This window comes from Pempheris klunzingeri, chromosome 15, assembly GCF_042242105.1.
Source record: "Pempheris klunzingeri isolate RE-2024b chromosome 15, fPemKlu1.hap1, whole genome shotgun sequence".
Taxonomy (NCBI): Eukaryota; Metazoa; Chordata; class Actinopteri; order Acropomatiformes; family Pempheridae; genus Pempheris; species Pempheris klunzingeri.
Window position 1 is genome coordinate 14,102,031 of NC_092026.1, and position 17,485 is coordinate 14,119,515.

At 40.6% G+C, this 17,485-nt stretch overlaps 1 protein-coding gene across 1 annotated transcript; it reads left to right on the forward strand.

Moving 5' to 3' along the window:
- The first annotated feature begins 901 nt into the window (after nucleotides 1-901).
- On the forward strand, nucleotides 902-16,087 carry LOC139214645 (myosin-7). Its single transcript, XM_070845545.1, has 37 exons — nucleotides 902-1,102; nucleotides 1,332-1,475; nucleotides 1,602-1,758; nucleotides 1,852-1,879; nucleotides 2,432-2,537; nucleotides 2,646-2,738; nucleotides 2,813-2,876; nucleotides 2,964-3,062; nucleotides 3,265-3,368; nucleotides 3,888-4,026; nucleotides 4,131-4,249; nucleotides 4,359-4,508; nucleotides 4,671-4,841; nucleotides 4,928-5,237; nucleotides 5,361-5,434; nucleotides 6,245-6,450; nucleotides 6,622-6,745; nucleotides 7,260-7,396; nucleotides 7,495-7,750; nucleotides 7,915-8,157; nucleotides 8,261-8,437; nucleotides 8,549-8,694; nucleotides 8,819-8,909; nucleotides 8,993-9,382; nucleotides 9,484-9,610; nucleotides 9,810-9,928; nucleotides 10,034-10,230; nucleotides 10,473-10,656; nucleotides 12,210-12,375; nucleotides 12,475-12,599; nucleotides 12,686-12,994; nucleotides 13,084-13,287; nucleotides 13,420-13,716; nucleotides 14,259-14,363; nucleotides 14,557-14,652; nucleotides 14,829-14,963; nucleotides 15,972-16,087. Exons 1-37 carry the CDS (start codon nucleotides 902-904, stop codon nucleotides 15,990-15,992), a joined length of 5,814 nt encoding a protein of 1,937 aa, XP_070701646.1. The 3' UTR covers nucleotides 15,993-16,087.
- Nucleotides 16,088-17,485: the final 1,398 nt, after the last annotated feature.

Below are 17,485 nucleotides of genomic sequence, written 5' to 3' on the forward strand. Positions count from 1 at the left end.
TGATAGAAAAGATTCCACCAATAAATACATAAAATTGGAAAGGCTTAGACATCCTGAAGTAGAGCATATAACTAGATTTACATCTTTTTGAACCGTACACCATTTAAATACGCTTGAAGAGGTTTTCATCAATGCCAGTCTTGCCTGTCTTAAGTGAGGCCTCTGTTTTGTACAACATGTATTGTTCCTGAAACAGAAGCACACTCGATGTAAAGATGACGAAAAAGGAATTCCTCCCTGCGTCTATTTAAAGTTTGAGTTGTGGTCCCCTGGCTGCTCGAGGATCCCTATGATTAATCACTGCACTGCATGGAGCTCCTAATATGGCTCGTCAGAAGACCCCATCACTGATAAGACTCTGACCCGCTGATTTCTATATTGCTCTCCTCCAGTCATTTAACCTCCTCCCTTCATGTACCCAACCCAACTCAGACACAATAACATTCCTGGACTCTGAAATGCTCCTCCATATTTGGCAGTGAGGCTTTGTTTATAAAGAGAACTCCTGGTGAAACCCCCAATAGGTCACCATTCTATCTCAAGGTAAGGTGCAGGGACAGTAGCCTACAAATCAGGACTACACTGATGAAGCGTTACCTGTGTGTGTGTGTGGCCTGCTGACGGTCTAATCAGCGTTCATTCTTTCTTCCCTCAGGACCATTACACCTCGGTCTCCTCAACAGGGATTGGTAAGGTAAGAGCAGAGGAAAAATTTAATTGTGTTTGATTGAAAACATTTTTATGAGTTGGGAAAATAAATAACACTTATGACCAATACATGATTAATTAATAAATAAAAAGCAGAATCTATTTGCATATACATCCTTTTTATTCTGCAGTTGACTGAATAAAACAAATTAAAGTTGATTTGAGGTTATTTTTTCTGTAGACAGGGTGAAAAATGGGTGACGCTGCCATGAAAGAGTTTGGGCCTGCTGCTCCATACCTGAGGAAGTCAGACAGGGAGCGTCTGGAGGCCCAGACCCGTCCCTTTGACATGAAGAAAGAGTGCTTCATTCCTGACCCTGATGAGGAGTACGTGAAGGCTTCCATCACCAGCCGGGAAGGGGACAAAGTCACCGCGCAGACCGAGAGAGGAAAGGTCAGTGAGCTGGCAGGTCGCAGTTGTCCTGGATGCAACTGATTTCCTCACGAAGTGCTGAGCTCTAATTGTCCTTTGGCCAAAGAAACAACAGAAGCCTGAGATGGGTGGAGGCATGATGATCCTGTACTACAGTGTATTCAACAAAATGCGTTTGCAATCTTTCAAAGCAGCTGTAAATTCTGCAGGATTACTGACAGCGTATTAATATTGACTGTCTCCATTTCAGACTGCCACAGTGAAGGAGTGTGATGTTCACCCTCAGAACCCGCCCAAGTTTGATAAAATTGAGGACATGGCGATGTTCACTTTCCTCCATGAGCCCGCTGTGCTGTTTAACCTCAAAGAGCGTTATGCAGCATGGATGATCTATGTGAGTTGCAAGCTTTGAAAAACATGACAAGGCACCTAAAGAGCAACTACATACCGCATTCATACACTGATGACTAATACAATCTCATCTTAAAGAGCTTGCCTCTTCTTTTTCATTCATTCATAGACCTACTCTGGGCTCTTCTGTGTGACTGTCAACCCCTACAAGTGGCTGCCAGTCTACAACCAGGAGGTGGTTGTTGCCTACAGAGGAAAGAAGAGGAGTGAAGCTCCTCCTCATATCTTCTCCATCTCTGACAATGCCTACCAGTACATGCTAACTGGTAATTTGCCTTCAGTTATCACATGTTCATAGGAGGTTGAAATGGAAAAAAGAATCCAAGAATCCTTGAGTGATCCTTTCTTCTCTTTTCCAGACAGAGAAAATCAGTCAATTCTCATCACGTGAGTTCTGTTTTTATGACTTTGTTATACTGCAGTTGAGTTGAATATTATATGTTGGTTTTGTGAGTTTTTCATGATATGCTCCAATTAATCCCAGTATCATATATTATAATTTTCAGTGGTATGTCATAAATGAATAGCTGTGCATGTTAAAGTCATATTGGACTAGAAGACCTGAACAAGAACATTAATATTAAATCATTGATTTAATGCAAGCACATTAAATAGGACATTTCTTGGGCAATTTTAATGTAATGTGATTTAGTTACAAGCAAGCCATCGATGCTGTCACTACTCTAATAATTTGTCAGTGTTTTACAAGCTGCAATAGGCCAGTATAGAGGAATGAATGTTAAATGGTAGGCTGAAGGAAAGCTATTCTATCGCAATGGGAAAAACGTGTGCTAAAGAAAATTCCATGTGTAATGATGAAAGGGTTTATCAGAAATTACTGATTACAACTATAACTTATCTGCATTGTTGTTGCTGACTAGTTGTACTGTAGGTTGACCATTTGTAAATGTGTCAAAACAATTCAATTTGTGACTTCAGTGGAGAATCGGGTGCTGGGAAAACTGTCAACACCAAGAGAGTCATCCAGTACTTTGCCAGCATTGCCGCTGCTGGTGGGAAGAAGGAAGGAAGCTCTGAAAAAAAGGTTAAAAGGCTGAAATGAAAAAAAAAAATACATCCTTTTCCTTCACACTGCACCATTTTTTTTTTTTTAAGTTTACTAATTTGAATGACACACTTCTGTATTTTTTAGGGTACTCTGGAGGATCAAATCATCCAGGCTAACCCAGCTTTAGAGGCTTTTGGTAATGCCAAGACCATCAGGAATGACAACTCTTCCCGATTTGTAAGTTTCTGTTGGTGTTGAAATTTTTAAGCCCTTTGTGTTTTTTCATTAACATTTATTGTCATACATTTTAGGGCAAATTCATCCGAATTCACTTTGCAGCAAGTGGAAAGCTGGCCTCAGCTGATATTGAGACATGTAAGCAGTCTCTTGTCTACACTTGTTCAAATCTTGTTTGTTCATAATGATCCCCTTCCTATTCTTATAATGCAAATGTCTTTACAGATCTGCTGGAAAAGTCCCGTGTCGTCTTTCAGCTTAAGGCTGAGAGAGATTATCACATCTTCTATCAGATCTTGTCTCAGAAAAAACCTGAGCTGCTTGGTAAATAAAAACCACTGATCTTTAGACTAGTGACAACTAATAGTAGTAGTAGTGCAAACAACTGTACTCTTATGCTATTATGTCAAGCATACAAAAACTAACAGTTCTGCTTTTCAGGTACTCAGTATAGGTATCACTACTGGACTGTGTCACGTATTGTATCATAAAATAAATATTTTCTACTTTGTGAATTTCTTTTCAGAAATGTTGCTCATCACCAACAACCCCTATGACTACTCCTTCATCTCCCAAGGAGAGACAACTGTGGCCTCTATCAATGATGCTGAGGAGCTGATGGCCACTGATGTGAGTTAGGATTCATCATAAGGTCTTTTCATGGAACAGCTTCTCACATGACAAACGAAAGTCGTTAATATGTGTTAATATCAGTTACCGAACTGATATTAACACATATTAACGACTTTCGTTTTAGTTATATTTCGTATAGATTCCACTTCTCCAGATTAAACCTCAAGTGTTTACTGACAAATAACTCTTTATTGAAAAAACCAAAAGATCTATTGCTATTGCTCTGGCTTCATGTTTTGCTTGTTGCTACTGATACAGAATCACCAAACTTATGATGTGATTGATGTCACGTGTAACCCAATATCACTGTGTCCCTATATCAGACGGATTTGAATAGACTAGATTAGATGTCTGATGTCAACTATGGTTTAATGAGGGATCCTGGTGGCTCGGAGAGCAAATACTATCCTATACCCTGGATCTCTCCTGTAACTCCACTCTATATCCTGTAGAAAGTATATGGTACAATGCAAAATGTCAGTGACATATTAAATATATGACACTCTTCTCATTCAGGAAGCATTTGATGTGCTGGGCTTCACTCAAGAAGAGAAGAATGGCATTTACAAGCTGACTGGTGCCATCATGCATCATGGCAACATGAAGTTCAAGAACAAGCAGAGAGAGGAGCAGGCAGAGGCTGATGGCACTGAAGGTGAGAGAAGCTCTCCAAGGCCCTGAAACTATCTACCAGATGTAAAACATGTCAGAATTCCATGTATTAATTGAACGATTATAAATGTGCATGTATTTTCTCAGATGCTGACAAAATTGCTTACCTGATGGGCCTGAACTCTGCTGACCTCATCAAAGGTCTCTGTCACCCAAGAGTCAAAGTAGGAAATGAGTGGGTCACCAAGGGACAAAATGTCCAGCAGGTAAGTGTGAAACTTAAGAGCTGAGTTAATTGTAACACGTCATTCAAAAGAACAAGTAAGCCACGCTGAGGATTATTTACGGTAACTTTCAAAGTTTGGATTTTTTTAGGTGTACTACGCTATCGGTGCACTGTCTAAGTCAGTGTATGAGAAGATGTTTCTGTGGATGGTGGTGAGGATCAACCAATCCCTGGACACCAAGCAGCCCCGCCAGTACTTCATTGGTGTACTGGACATCGCTGGATTTGAGATCTTTGATGTGAGCTTCTTTCAATTCATGATTATATAATCTATATTCTATTATTATTAATATTATTATCATATTACTCAGGCAAATTCATTTAAACATCTTTTTTTTTCAATGTAATGCAGGTAACAAAGATATGAGGATGAAAATAACAATACTTTTGTCACTTTACAGTTCAACACCTTTGAGCAGCTGTGCATCAACTTCACCAATGAAAAACTGCAACAGTTTTTCAATCACCACATGTTTGTGCTGGAGCAGGAAGAGTATAAGAAAGAGGGCATCGAATGGACTTTCATTGATTTTGGTATGGACCTGCAGGCCTGCATTGACCTGATTGAAAAGGTGAGAGATAGGATATTACAGGTATACATAAAGTTAAAATTGAAAATACTGATTATTTATTAACCACTCAACTTTTGTCTCCTCAGCCCATGGGTATCATGTCCATCCTTGAAGAGGAGTGCATGTTCCCCAAAGCCTCTGATTCCACCTTTAAAGCTAAACTGTACGACAACCATCTGGGGAAATCAAACAACTTCCAGAAGCCCCGAGTCGTCAAAGGGAAACCAGAGGCCCATTTTGCCCTGATGCACTATGCTGGAACGGTTGATTATAATATCAACAACTGGCTGGTGAAGAACAAGGATCCTCTGAATGAGACTGTCGTAGGCCTCTATCAGAAGTCCAATCTCAAGCTTTTATCATTCCTCTTTGCTAATTATGCTGGGGCAGAATCAGGTAAGAGTAAACTGAAGGCAAAGTGTTAGGATATTATAAAACTTGTCATAGTGAGAACTGCAAGATCGAATCATTTATGCCTGCACGTATTACACCCTAATGAGTTGTATACTGGTTTATTAGCTGAAAGCGCAAAGGGCAAAGGTGGAAGCAAGAAGAAGGGTTCATCCTTCCAGACTGTGTCTGCCTTGCACCGGGTAGGTAAAACACACCTCAGTATTTATGAACGACTGCTTCATATGCAAACCAAAGACTCAGACTTCATTTTTTAATTGATACCTACCATAGAGTACTGTGCAAAACCTTTAGGCAGGTGTGAAGAAATGTTGTTGAGTAAGAATGCTTTCAAAAATATAAAATTCAATTGTTTATTTTCATTAATTTACAAAACACTGATGGCACTGCTGGACATTTTCCAATTTTGAAGGGAAGTAAACTTAATGTGACTTTCATCTGCTGCACTTTACCCATTTCTTTGTGCTTCTTCAAAAGAGCTTTAGCAGCACAAATCTTTGCCTGGGAGAGACCTTGCTGATGCAGTATCTAATTACCTAACTACCTTGTGTCTTGTTGCTGTGCTCAGTCTGAATATGATGACCTGTGACATGAAACTGTCCACAACCTCACCTTGGTAGCAGAGTTTGGCTGTTCCTCACCCAGTTTTAATCCTCCTACTGTGTCAATTAGTGACTGTTTGGTATAACTGGGTAATCATACACCTGACTATGATCCTACAAAATCCCTGACTTTGTATAAGTGTACCTAGAAGAACTGATGCTGTTTTGAAGGCAAAGGGGGGGGGGTCACACCAAATATTGATTTGATTTAGATTTCTTTTCTGTTGACTCATTTTGTAAAGCCATAACGTTAAATAATAAAAATGTACATTTTTGAAAGCATTCTTACTTTACAGCATTTCTTCACATCTGCCTAAGACATTTGCACAGTACTGTATGCATTACAATAATCATTTAAACTGGGTGTTAAACACGAGGTTACCTTCACAGGAGAACCTGAACAAGCTGATGACCAACTTGAGGTCTACTCACCCTCACTTTGTGCGCTGCATCATCCCCAATGAGACCAAGACTCCTGGGGCCATGGAGAACCCTTTGGTGATGCACCAGCTGCGCTGTAACGGTGTGCTGGAAGGCATCAGGATCTGCAGAAAGGGCTTCCCCAACAGGATCCTCTATGGAGATTTCAAACAGAGGTATTATATAATATGTCAATTTTTTTGTCACATACTTCCAAAAGAAAATGTAAATATTATTCTACAAAATATATTTCATTAGTCAGCTATATAGAAACATTATATGTACATAGTTTCAAACAGAGGCTAAATATCAATCTAAACAATATTCTTTCTGTTCTCTCCTCCCAGATATCGCATTCTCAATCCTGCTGCCATCCCTGAGGGTCAGTTCATTGACAGCAGGAAGGGAGCTGAGAAACTTCTTGGGTCTCTGGACATTGACCACAACCAATACAAGTTTGGACACACTAAGGTGATTCATAAAAGAGAAAAACCCAATTTGTTACAAATTTCTAATTTATTTACATCATATATAGTATATATGTAGTCTTTATATAGTATATATAGTGATCATCCAGTCATCCAGTGAAAACAAGCAAATCACTGAAGCAACATTGTTCAATAGCTGAACAGTGAACTGCTAGAAGTGGTAGAACAGTAATACAATTAGAGAAGAGTCATCAAGTCAGAAAACCAACTGAATGCAAGTTATAAAGCAACATCTATAACATCAACTTATGTTTGCCACCATGTTACACCAGACCAAACAGGCCAGTAGCAGCAATTGCACTAAGCAAGGGTACGTTTAAGTCTTTAGGTATTTAAGTATATACTTTTCACATTAAAGAGGAACAATGTATTATTTCTACTTTGAAAAGTTATAGTCTTCCTTTAAAGCTACAATGTTCAACTAAAAGAGTTGCACATTGCACCTAAAGTACAACCTTTATGTGTAACATCTTGTGGATATTTACATGCTCCTAAAGGTGTTCTTCAAGGCTGGTCTTCTTGGGCAACTGGAGGAGATGAGGGATGAGCGTTTGTCACTCATCATCACAGGAATCCAAGCTCGATCAAGAGGTCTGCTGGCAAGAGTGGAATTCCAGAAGATTGTTGAAAGGAGGTCAGAGGAATGAGGAATTTAAAATTAACTGCAACCAAGAAAATGATGGTTATTATTTTGTGGGAGTGGGAGTAATAGCTTTGGTTGACCTTTGACAGAGATGCACTGCTGGTGATCCAGTGGAACATCCGTGCCTTCATGGGGGTCAAGAATTGGCCTTGGATGAAACTCTACTTCAAGATCAAACCTCTATTGAGATCAGCTGAAGCAGAAAAGGAGATGGCCAATATGAAGGAAGAGTTCCTGAAGCTGAAAGAGGCTTATGCAAAGTCTGAAGCTCGTAGAAAGGAACTAGAGGAGAAAATGGTTTCTCTTCTCCAAGAGAAGAATGACCTGCAGCTCCAAGTCCAGGCTGTAAGTCTAATAACAGCTTTCATAATATTTTCATGTCAAAATGGTAATATAACCATTCAGTACACCATATCAATATGAATAAACAATATCTTTAATTAATCATGTACATTGCAATTTACCATATTTTGCCAAAACTATCATATTAATGACGCTTTCTTTTTTAGGAGCAAGATAATCTTGCAGATGCTGAAGAAAGATGCGAGGGGCTGATTAAACACAAAATTCAGATGGAAGCAAAAGCTAAAGAGCTATCCGAGAGACTGGAGGATGAGGAGGAGATGAATGCTGAACTGACTGCTAAGAAGAGGAAGCTGGAGGATGAGTGTTCTGAGTTAAAGAAAGACATCGATGACTTAGAGTTAACTTTGGCTAAAGTGGAGAAAGAGAAGCATGCCACTGAGAACAAGGTATCGCAACTCTGCTACTTCTATTTCTAAATTCTTCTATCAATATTAAGTGAATAATTGAATAGCATGTTTCTAACCTGTACACCTATTACTCATTTCTCAGGTAAAGAACCTGGTCGAAGAGATGGCAGCCCTGGATGAAATCATTGCTAAGTTGACAAAGGAAAAGAAAGCCTTACAGGAAGCTCATCAGCAAACACTGGATGACCTGCAGAGTGAAGAAGACAAAGTCAACACTCTAACTAAGGCCAAGGCTAAACTGGAGCAGCAAGTGGACGATGTAAGTACTCAGCTACATGTTGTCTTCATCTGAGTTTAATGTTTTTTGAAGATCATATCCTCCTTGCATATTTGAGACAGCAGTGTGACATTCTGAAATGATATTATCTAGCTTGAGGGTTCACTGGAACAAGAGAAGAAAGTTCGGATGGATCTTGAGAGAGCCAAAAGAAAACTGGAAGGGGATCTAAAACTGACGCAGGAGAGCCTAATGGACCTGGAGAATGACAAGCAACAACTTGATGAGCATCTGAAAAAGTAAACACATTATTCTATTGTATGCACAATATGTCTGTATTTCATACAATACACAAAAGCTATGCAGATAAAAGCAGAGCAGATGACCAGTTGTTCTAATTACTGCAACTTCTTTTCACCGCAGAAAAGATTTTGAACTCAGTCAGCTCAACAATAAAATAGAAGATGAACAGGCCATAACCATTCAGCTTCAAAAGAAACTGAAGGAGCTTCAGGTAATGGACGATTCATGTGCTATGAATCAAAATTGGTAAAACACTCGGTAGAAAGTAGCAACTAAATAATTCTGCCCTTTCAGGCCCGCATTGAGGAGCTGGAGGAAGAGCTTGAGGCAGAGCGAGCTGCCCGAGCCAAGGTAGAGAAGCAGAGAGCAGACTTGGCCAGAGAGCTGGAGGAGATCAGTGAGAGGTTGGAGGAGGCTGGTGGAGCAACTTCTGCTCAGATTGAGATGAACAAGAAGAGGGAGGCTGAGTTCCAGAAACTCCGCAGAGACCTTGAAGAGGCCACTCTGCAGCATGAAGCCACAGCTGCCACACTCAGGAAGAAACAAGCTGACAGTGTTGCTGACCTGGGAGAGCAGATTGACAACCTGCAGAGAGTCAAGCAGAAACTGGAGAAGGAGAAGAGTGAGCTGAGACTGGAGCTGGATGATGTGGTCTCCAATATGGAACATATTGTGAAGACAAAGGTTGGTTAAGTGATGAAAAAGGCTTGCTAATGTTAACATTGCATATATATGTGAATATTTGGGATATAACTTGTATATCTATTTTTTCATTTCATATATAGACAAATCTAGAGAAGACATGCAGGACTGTGGAAGATCAGATGAATGAATATAAGACCAAATTTGAAGAGGCTCAACGCTGCATTAATGACTTTAATATGCAAAAAGCAAAACTTCAAACGGAAAATGGTATATATTTTTTGCTTTATTGCAAACTGATATCTACTTAATGTATTTGATAGTTTCGTTTAGTTACAATTTCATGTATAGAACTGTTTCAAGCTTTCAAATCATGAAATTCAATGAGTTTTAATGAGAAAATATTTTTTTGTCATACAAGGCTTGTTGGGACACAGAAAATAAAATTTTGCATTTCCCAAAATACCAGGTGAGCTCTCAAGGCAGCTGGAGGACAAGGATTCTCTTGTGTCTCAGCTAACAAGAGGAAAAATGTCTTACACTCAGCAGATTGAAGACCTAAAGCGTCAACTGGAAGAGGAAACCAAGGTGAAAGGAAGTTTCAGTGCACAGTGAAACCTATGGGTCATTTTTAGCTGTTGCGCTGTATTACAATATTACTGAGATCTTAGATGTTTCATTTTGTTTTAACAGGCAAAAAGTGCCCTGGCCCATGCAGTGCAGTCTGCTCGTCATGACTGTGACCTGCTCAGGGAGCAGTATGAGGAGGAGCAGGAGGCCAAGGCTGAACTGCAGCGCAGCATGTCCAAGGCAAACTCTGAGGTGGCTCAGTGGAGAACTAAGTACGAAACTGATGCCATCCAGAGAACTGAGGAACTGGAGGAGGCCAAGTAAGACAGTTTAAGATCCAAATTCATGATTTCATATTTAATGCCTAAAAAGACTTTTTACTTCGTCTAGCAGATCAGCTTTTTGTTTGTGTTATGTTCCTACTAAAATGTAAGACGAACAAAAAGTTTGTCTGTTAGATGACTGAGCAGCCAGTCATATTAGTTGAATTTATTGCTGTATAATTCATCTAGCGAGCACAACTGTAGGGACATTAAATGATCTGAATGATTGGTTTCCAAAGGAAAAAGCTGGCTCAGCGTCTGCAGGAGGCTGAGGAGGCTGTTGAAGCAGTGAATGCTAAATGTTCCTCCCTGGAGAAGACCAAACACAGACTGCAGAATGAGATTGAAGATCTCATGGTGGACGTGGAGAGGTCTAATGCTGCTGCTGCTGCCCTGGACAAAAAGCAAAGAAACTTTGACAAGGTGAAGTACCACAAAGTATTGTCAGCACCAAAAATATCAGTTGCCGGTGTGCCCCCTGAACCCTTGGACCAGCAAAAATATCAGAAATTAGTGTTTTGTTTGACCTTTTGATCTCCAGTAGTGTCATTGGCTTTACATTGATACACATTCACATCTTGGAGATACCCAGCAGGATACTATAGGGAAACCTCACTGAAGCATCTATAGGTTGAGTTCATTGCTCAAAGCAATCTTAACAGGGTTGTTAAAGCCACAGTGTATATTTGACTCTTTGGCTCCCCCTAGTAGTAGTATCATAGAAGGACACTGTGGCATATACTGAGATCAACGGCCTAATTTTCACAAGCATTCTGATTTCTCTACAAACTTAAACTTATGGAATATGTAAAGCAGGGGTGTCCAAAGTTTTTTCACTGAGGGCCACATACAGAAAAACATCTAAAGGGCTGGGCCACTCACTAGAAGTGAGCTATATTGCTAACTTTAATCAAAGTGGGCAAAATCAATCAAATGTTGGTAAATTCTGCTTGATAACTGAATATGATTCAAGAAAAAAAACAGCCTTTCCATTAGTGGGCTTTCATTTATTAGTTGTGGCACAAGCTGCTCTTTGCCTTGTAGGCTCTTGTTCAGTGTGTTCAGGTGATCAGTGAGATCCACTAAAAATGCCAACCAGAGAGGGTCACTGAACTCATGAAGAGGTCCTTCTCTCTTCAAAACTGGTCCATTTCTGATCTCAGGGAATAAAACCGCTGCAGCACAGAGCCACGACTTAGCCAGCGCACGAGAATGGTAGAGCACCCCCCAGCACCAGCACCAGCACCAGCATCAGAGAGGGAAGCTTGAAATAGTCTTTGCTAGAGCCCTGGTGCTCGAATTAACAGCTTTACCTCCACTTTCTTGAACCTCGGCGGACACCGTAGAGGCCATTCCTTTGCACTGGCCTGTCCCAGCTGGAGCCCCATCCGTCGTACCTCCACACAGCTCGTCCCATTTAAGTCCCATCATGCCAACTGCACCTGGCACAGCTTCAAAAACATCCTCACCCATTGTGGTGCTCTTTAGACTGCTAAGATCAAGCAGCTCCTCCGTAATGCAAAAGTGATCTTCATTAGTTATTAGCTGTGCTATCATCGCACACCGTGTCTGAAACTTTCTACACTCACTTGCTCTCTTACGTTTCCTTAATTCCGCCATTTTGGGTCACCTGTAGCAGATTTTTTCTTCTATTACTGATTTTATAGAGAAGCTGTCTCGTTCAAGACAGTTACTCCACCTAGTGGTGAGACTAAGAAGTACAATACAGTCCAGTGCAAGTTCCATGTGTGGGCCGTATTCCAATAAATTTTTAGAACTTCCTGCGGGCCAATGAAAATTGGACCACGGGCCGGAGTTTGGACACCCCTGATGTAAAATGTGCACATAGTGGCTCCACTACTCCAGGTATGTATTTTTAATGCCTATTGAACTAATTTGTTTAGGGTTAGTGTGAACTTAATATGTTCTCCACCTTTGAGGGCTGTTTTCAAAACTGGCCTCTCTCTCCACCGTAGGTCCTGTCCGAGTGGAAGCAGAAGTACGAAGAGTCTCAGTGTGAACTGGAGAGCTCCCAGAAGGAGGCCAGGGCTCTGAGCACTGAGCTCTTCAAACTGAAGAACTCTTATGAGGAGTGTCTGGATCATTTGGAGACCATGAAGAGAGAGAACAAGAACTTACAGGGTATGATGTATTGCTATTGAGTTTGTGTGCCAAGTTTCTGCAACAGTTCTGCAATTAAACACTAAAGCCATCTTAATCCCACTGGTTGACATTCCATAGAGGAGATTTCTGACCTTACTGAGCAACTTGGTGAGAGTGGAAAGAGCATCCATGAACTGGAGAAATTACGGAAACAACTGGAACAGGAGAAGAGTGAGATCCAGTCTGCTCTCGAGGAAGCTGAGGTGCACAGCCTCTCTGATGAATCAAACAGTTTAGAGTAAAGCTGTCTGCTGCTTTGTAAAACTCTGTATTCTCCTGTCTCCACCAGGCTTCTCTGGAGCACGAAGAGGGTAAGATTCTAAGGGCCCAGCTAGAGTTCAATCAGATTAAAGCTGATATTGAACGCAAACTAGTTGAGAAAGATGAAGAGATGGAGCAGTGCAAGAGGAACCTGCAGAGAACGATCGACACCCTGCAGAGCTCTCTTGAAGCTGAGTGTCGCAGCAGGAATGAGGCCCTCCGTTTGAAGAAGAAGATGGAGGGAGACCTCAACGAGATGGAGATCCAGCTTAGCCAGGCCAACAGGCAGGCGGCTGAGGCCCAGAAACAACTTAAATCTCTTCATGCACATCTGAAGGTACATGAAAAGGAAAGGATCACTTTCTTTGGATGTTTCAAATTCAAACTGAATATAAATATTAATCTGGTTGATGTCATCCCATTAAGGATTGCCAAATTCAGCTGGATGAGTCTGTTCGGGCCAATGATGATCTTAAAGAAAACTTAGCCATTGTTGAGAGACGCAACAACCTGCTTCAGGCCGAACTGGAGGAGCTCAGGTCTGCTCTGGAGCAAACTGAGAGAGGTCGCAAGCTTGCTGAGCAAGAGCTGCTGGATGTTAGCGAGAGGGTGCAGCTACTGCATTCACAGGTGAGACCCAATCATTTATTGTAACCACAAAAGATGGGTGACTGGTTTTCTTGGACATTGAAAAGAACTCAGAAGCATTACTATTCCTGAAGTGCAGTGACACACATTTTCTTTCATCTCAAAAATATATAGAACACCGGCCTGATAAACCAGAAGAAGAAGCTGGAAGCTGATACATCCCAGCTCCAGACTGAAGTGGAGGAAGCGGTGCAGGAGTGCAGAAACGCAGAGGAGAAGGCCAAGAAGGCCATCACCGATGCTGCCATGATGGCAGAAGAGCTGAAGAAAGAGCAGGACACCAGTGCTCACCTGGAGCGTATGAAGAAGAACATGGAGCAAACTATCAAAGACCTGCAGCACCGTCTGGATGAAGCTGAACAGATCGCCATGAAGGGGGGCAAGAAGCAGGTGCAGAAGCTCGAGGCCAGGGTAAGAGAAATGTGCCAATACACATATTTCACACATGTCTACAAGTATATCTGTGGGACCAACATTCATTTTATATTCATAAAGCTGCAGTATCACAATTTGAACTTCAAAACAAGCTGGCAGGCACCCTATCCTGAAACATTACATTACTGCTTTATAAACGTGTTTTGGATGAGAACAGCCTACTTGCATATCCAGGAGGCATTGAACACATTTAGCAGTCTTGTTTCTGGCCATCTAACAAGCATATGCTCATAATTCCCTGGCCTTTTAAATCTGGCTTGGTCTCCGACAAAATTTTGAGGAAAATTGATGTGTCTGTAGTTTGCTGGATGGCAACTACCTGATTTTGTCACCAGGTGGTGGCCAACTTTATATTTCTGCAGTTTGATTACGGGCAGGTAATGTAAAAAAAAATATGTTTTGCTAAAAAGCGACAGAGCTGGCTTATGATTCTCTTGGAGTTTGTAACCTTTCACATTGATTGAAGCAGCTTTGAGCTTATCTCCTTGTGACCAGTGAATTTCCACTAATGCTTTAAGGTGAGGGAGCTGGAGAATGAGGTGGAGTTGGAGCAAAAGAAGAGCGGTGAAGCCGTGAAGGGAATCCGTAAATATGAGAGACGCATCAAGGAGCTCACATACCAGGTGATCCCCCCGCCCCATTATTATTATCATAACATATGCAAATACCAACAAGTGTGTGTACAACATATGCTATTAATAGGCATCTTCTCACCTTGCTCATAAATGTCACACCTAACTTTCCATATATGTATGTGTATGTAGAAGTTGCTGCTTCAAGAGAATGCTGTTTATTAAACCTCTGAGTCTCTTGCAGACTGAGGAAGACCGTAAGAACACAGTGCGTCTGCAGGACCTGGTTGACAAACTGCAGCTGAAAGTCAAAGCCTACAAGAGAGCTGCTGAGGAGGCTGTAAGTGTGGGCTAGACAACACATCAGTACTGAATTTTGAAAACCACACAAAGACTGTGGTTATCGCTGTTTAACCTTTCAGTTAAAGACCATAGAGCCTTAAGTCAACTCCCTTAGGTCCGCTGCCTCTTGTAGAAACATGATATTGTGGATTGTTTCTTTGTTGAATCTTGCAGGAAGAGCAGGCCAATACTCATCTGAGCAAGTTCCGTAAACTGCAGCACGAGCTGGACGAGGCCGAAGAGCGTGCTGACATCGCTGAGTCTCAGGTCAACAAGATGCGCGCCAAGAGCCGCGATGTGGGCTCAAAGGTAAATATCTAACCTAGATTTAAACACAACACTTCATATGCTGTCCTGCTGCCTTCATAGTATTGCACGCTATTTTTCAATCATCATTTAAATCATTTCAAAGTATCATTTCAAGCTGTGTTTTATTTGAAACCATTACATTACCAAAACCATCACATGAAGAGTTTTAGTGTGGGGAAATAATCCACACCAGTCTTTGTATAGATCAATTTTATTTAGATTTTTTTAATGGATTTGGTGAATTGTATTAGTGCAATTGAACAGGTTAGTAGTGATGCATTATTTGTCACACTGAAGCCACCTTGACAATTTAGTTCATTGTTCTGAGTTTTAAAAAATTTTGCTGTGATTACTGAGTTGACAGTAAATAGACAGACAGAGAAAAAAAAAGGAAAGGAAAGAGGTGAGGAATGATTTGGAATAGTTGAAGCCATACCTTCTAGATCACAAAATGTTTTTTTTTTACCATAATAAATACATAGGAGACTTTTTGGGGAATTCAAAGATATCAGTAAACATTGTCGGCCAATCAAATTACTGCAAACCAAGTAACATACATAGTTTCAAATAAAGACCAAACAATGTCCTGATTTATCTTCTTAGAGAGAATATATGGTCCCACTTTTGGACAGTTCCTGCTGCATAATTAGCAGTGAGTGGAGCATGCTAGTGCTGTGGCTGTGTTGGTACACACACCCACATTTGTTTTTGTTAATCCTTAATTTTAACAGATACATTCAGTGTCAAACTAGTTAGCTTTCATCCAGATACATTCAGTGCTCCACTGTTTCAAAATCAACATGAATTGTCGAACTTTTTAAAGAAAAGAAATACAGACAGTAAAATAAACCTCAGTTACAAATTTGTTACAAACGAATGATTTGCCACTCAAACTAAATTAAACCTTAGCTCTGGTGTAACTGGTGTAAGTTTAACTCTCAAGTCTTGCTGGTCCTCTGTCAGTAACCCGTCTCTCTTTGTCTACTCTCTTATCATTCTTCATCACAGAAAGGGCTAGATGAGGAGTGAAACGGCCACCTAAGACCTTTGGGATCTTCCTGTGCTGTAGTCCCCTTTGTCTTCAAAGTAACTCTGTAGAATAAAACAAAGTGCATTCAAATTAACATCGGGGTCCTCGTTTATTTCAACCAGGTGGACTTGTCCACATAAACCTGGAGAGGCAGATGGGAGATGTAAAATTCTAATTCACATGAAAACATCAGCCAGTTGTTAAATGACCTGAAAAGCTCTCTCTCACACACACACACAAACACACACAATTAAGTCAAGTCACTTTTGATGTATTTACATCTACTTAAATTCATTTCCTGGAGTTCCTGGAGGACCCTAACCACTATTCTATGTTTTGACAAACAGTTGCACTACTTGTTAGTCACATTCTAGTATTTTTGTAAGTATTTTGCATGTCTTCCACTGTTGTTCTATCTCGGACAACTGAACCCAGCCTGAAAATGACTTAACCTAGTCGACTCTGTGGAACAAAAGAACATGGTGTTGAATGTGATGCTACCATTAACAAGTACTACTATAAGGCTGTTGTCAAATGTTCTGTGATATAATGTTAGTCTGCACAACATGAACAGATCTGACAGTGTAGTATTTAAGTATTCAACACAAACATTAATTTGCAAAAATGTATCTCAACAAGTTGTTTTTCTTAAAACAAGTGAAAGAAAATTAGCCAAACGTTACAACTAGAAGCTCCCCCACGATAACAGACTCAAATGCTTGACCCAAAGCAAACAGATGGTAAAAAGGTGCAGTTTATTGTTGTACAAGAACAACAAAGACAAGCAGAACAGAAATGATCAAAAATATTTACTGACAAACCTGACTAGACTCTAACACTCTCAACTAGACACTAACACTGACTAGATGCTGGAACGCTCAACACAAGGGCCCAAGATGACCTGGCACAGGACAGGGGAAAACACAGACATTATATACACCAGGGAGGGGGGGCACAGGTGGAAACAATCAGGGTGGGGCAGACAACCACAGGAGCGGGAAACACACAAGGGCAGGAAGTAAAGGGGCCTGAAACAAGAGGGAGAAGCTGAACGCCACAATAAGGCAGAAAATACATAAAACACACAGACTAACTTTAACAAGCTCGACGAGACGTAACACAACGATGTTTGCAGCATAACTTTGAACTGTTTCCAATACAAATCAACTTGTTAAAGAATTTTCTCAAATAAAGTGTGGTAACTCAGTCTGTCTTGTGTCAAAGTAAAAAAACTAACTATTGATATCCAAAAGCACTGGCAATAACGTAGCATGACTTTTCTGAAAAAAAAATCTGTTTTACAGGAATTCTTTTGATCTAGATATTACAGATACTGCAGTATTTTTTCTGAATGGGGACCTGAAGCATCAAAAACTTGCAAAGCACGTGTAAAAATGGCCTTTCAAACTATATGAGAACCATTTTAAAATCTTTATACAGAGATGTGGAAATGACATTTAAAAAAAGTCTGTAGGTGAACTTAGTTAAAAGT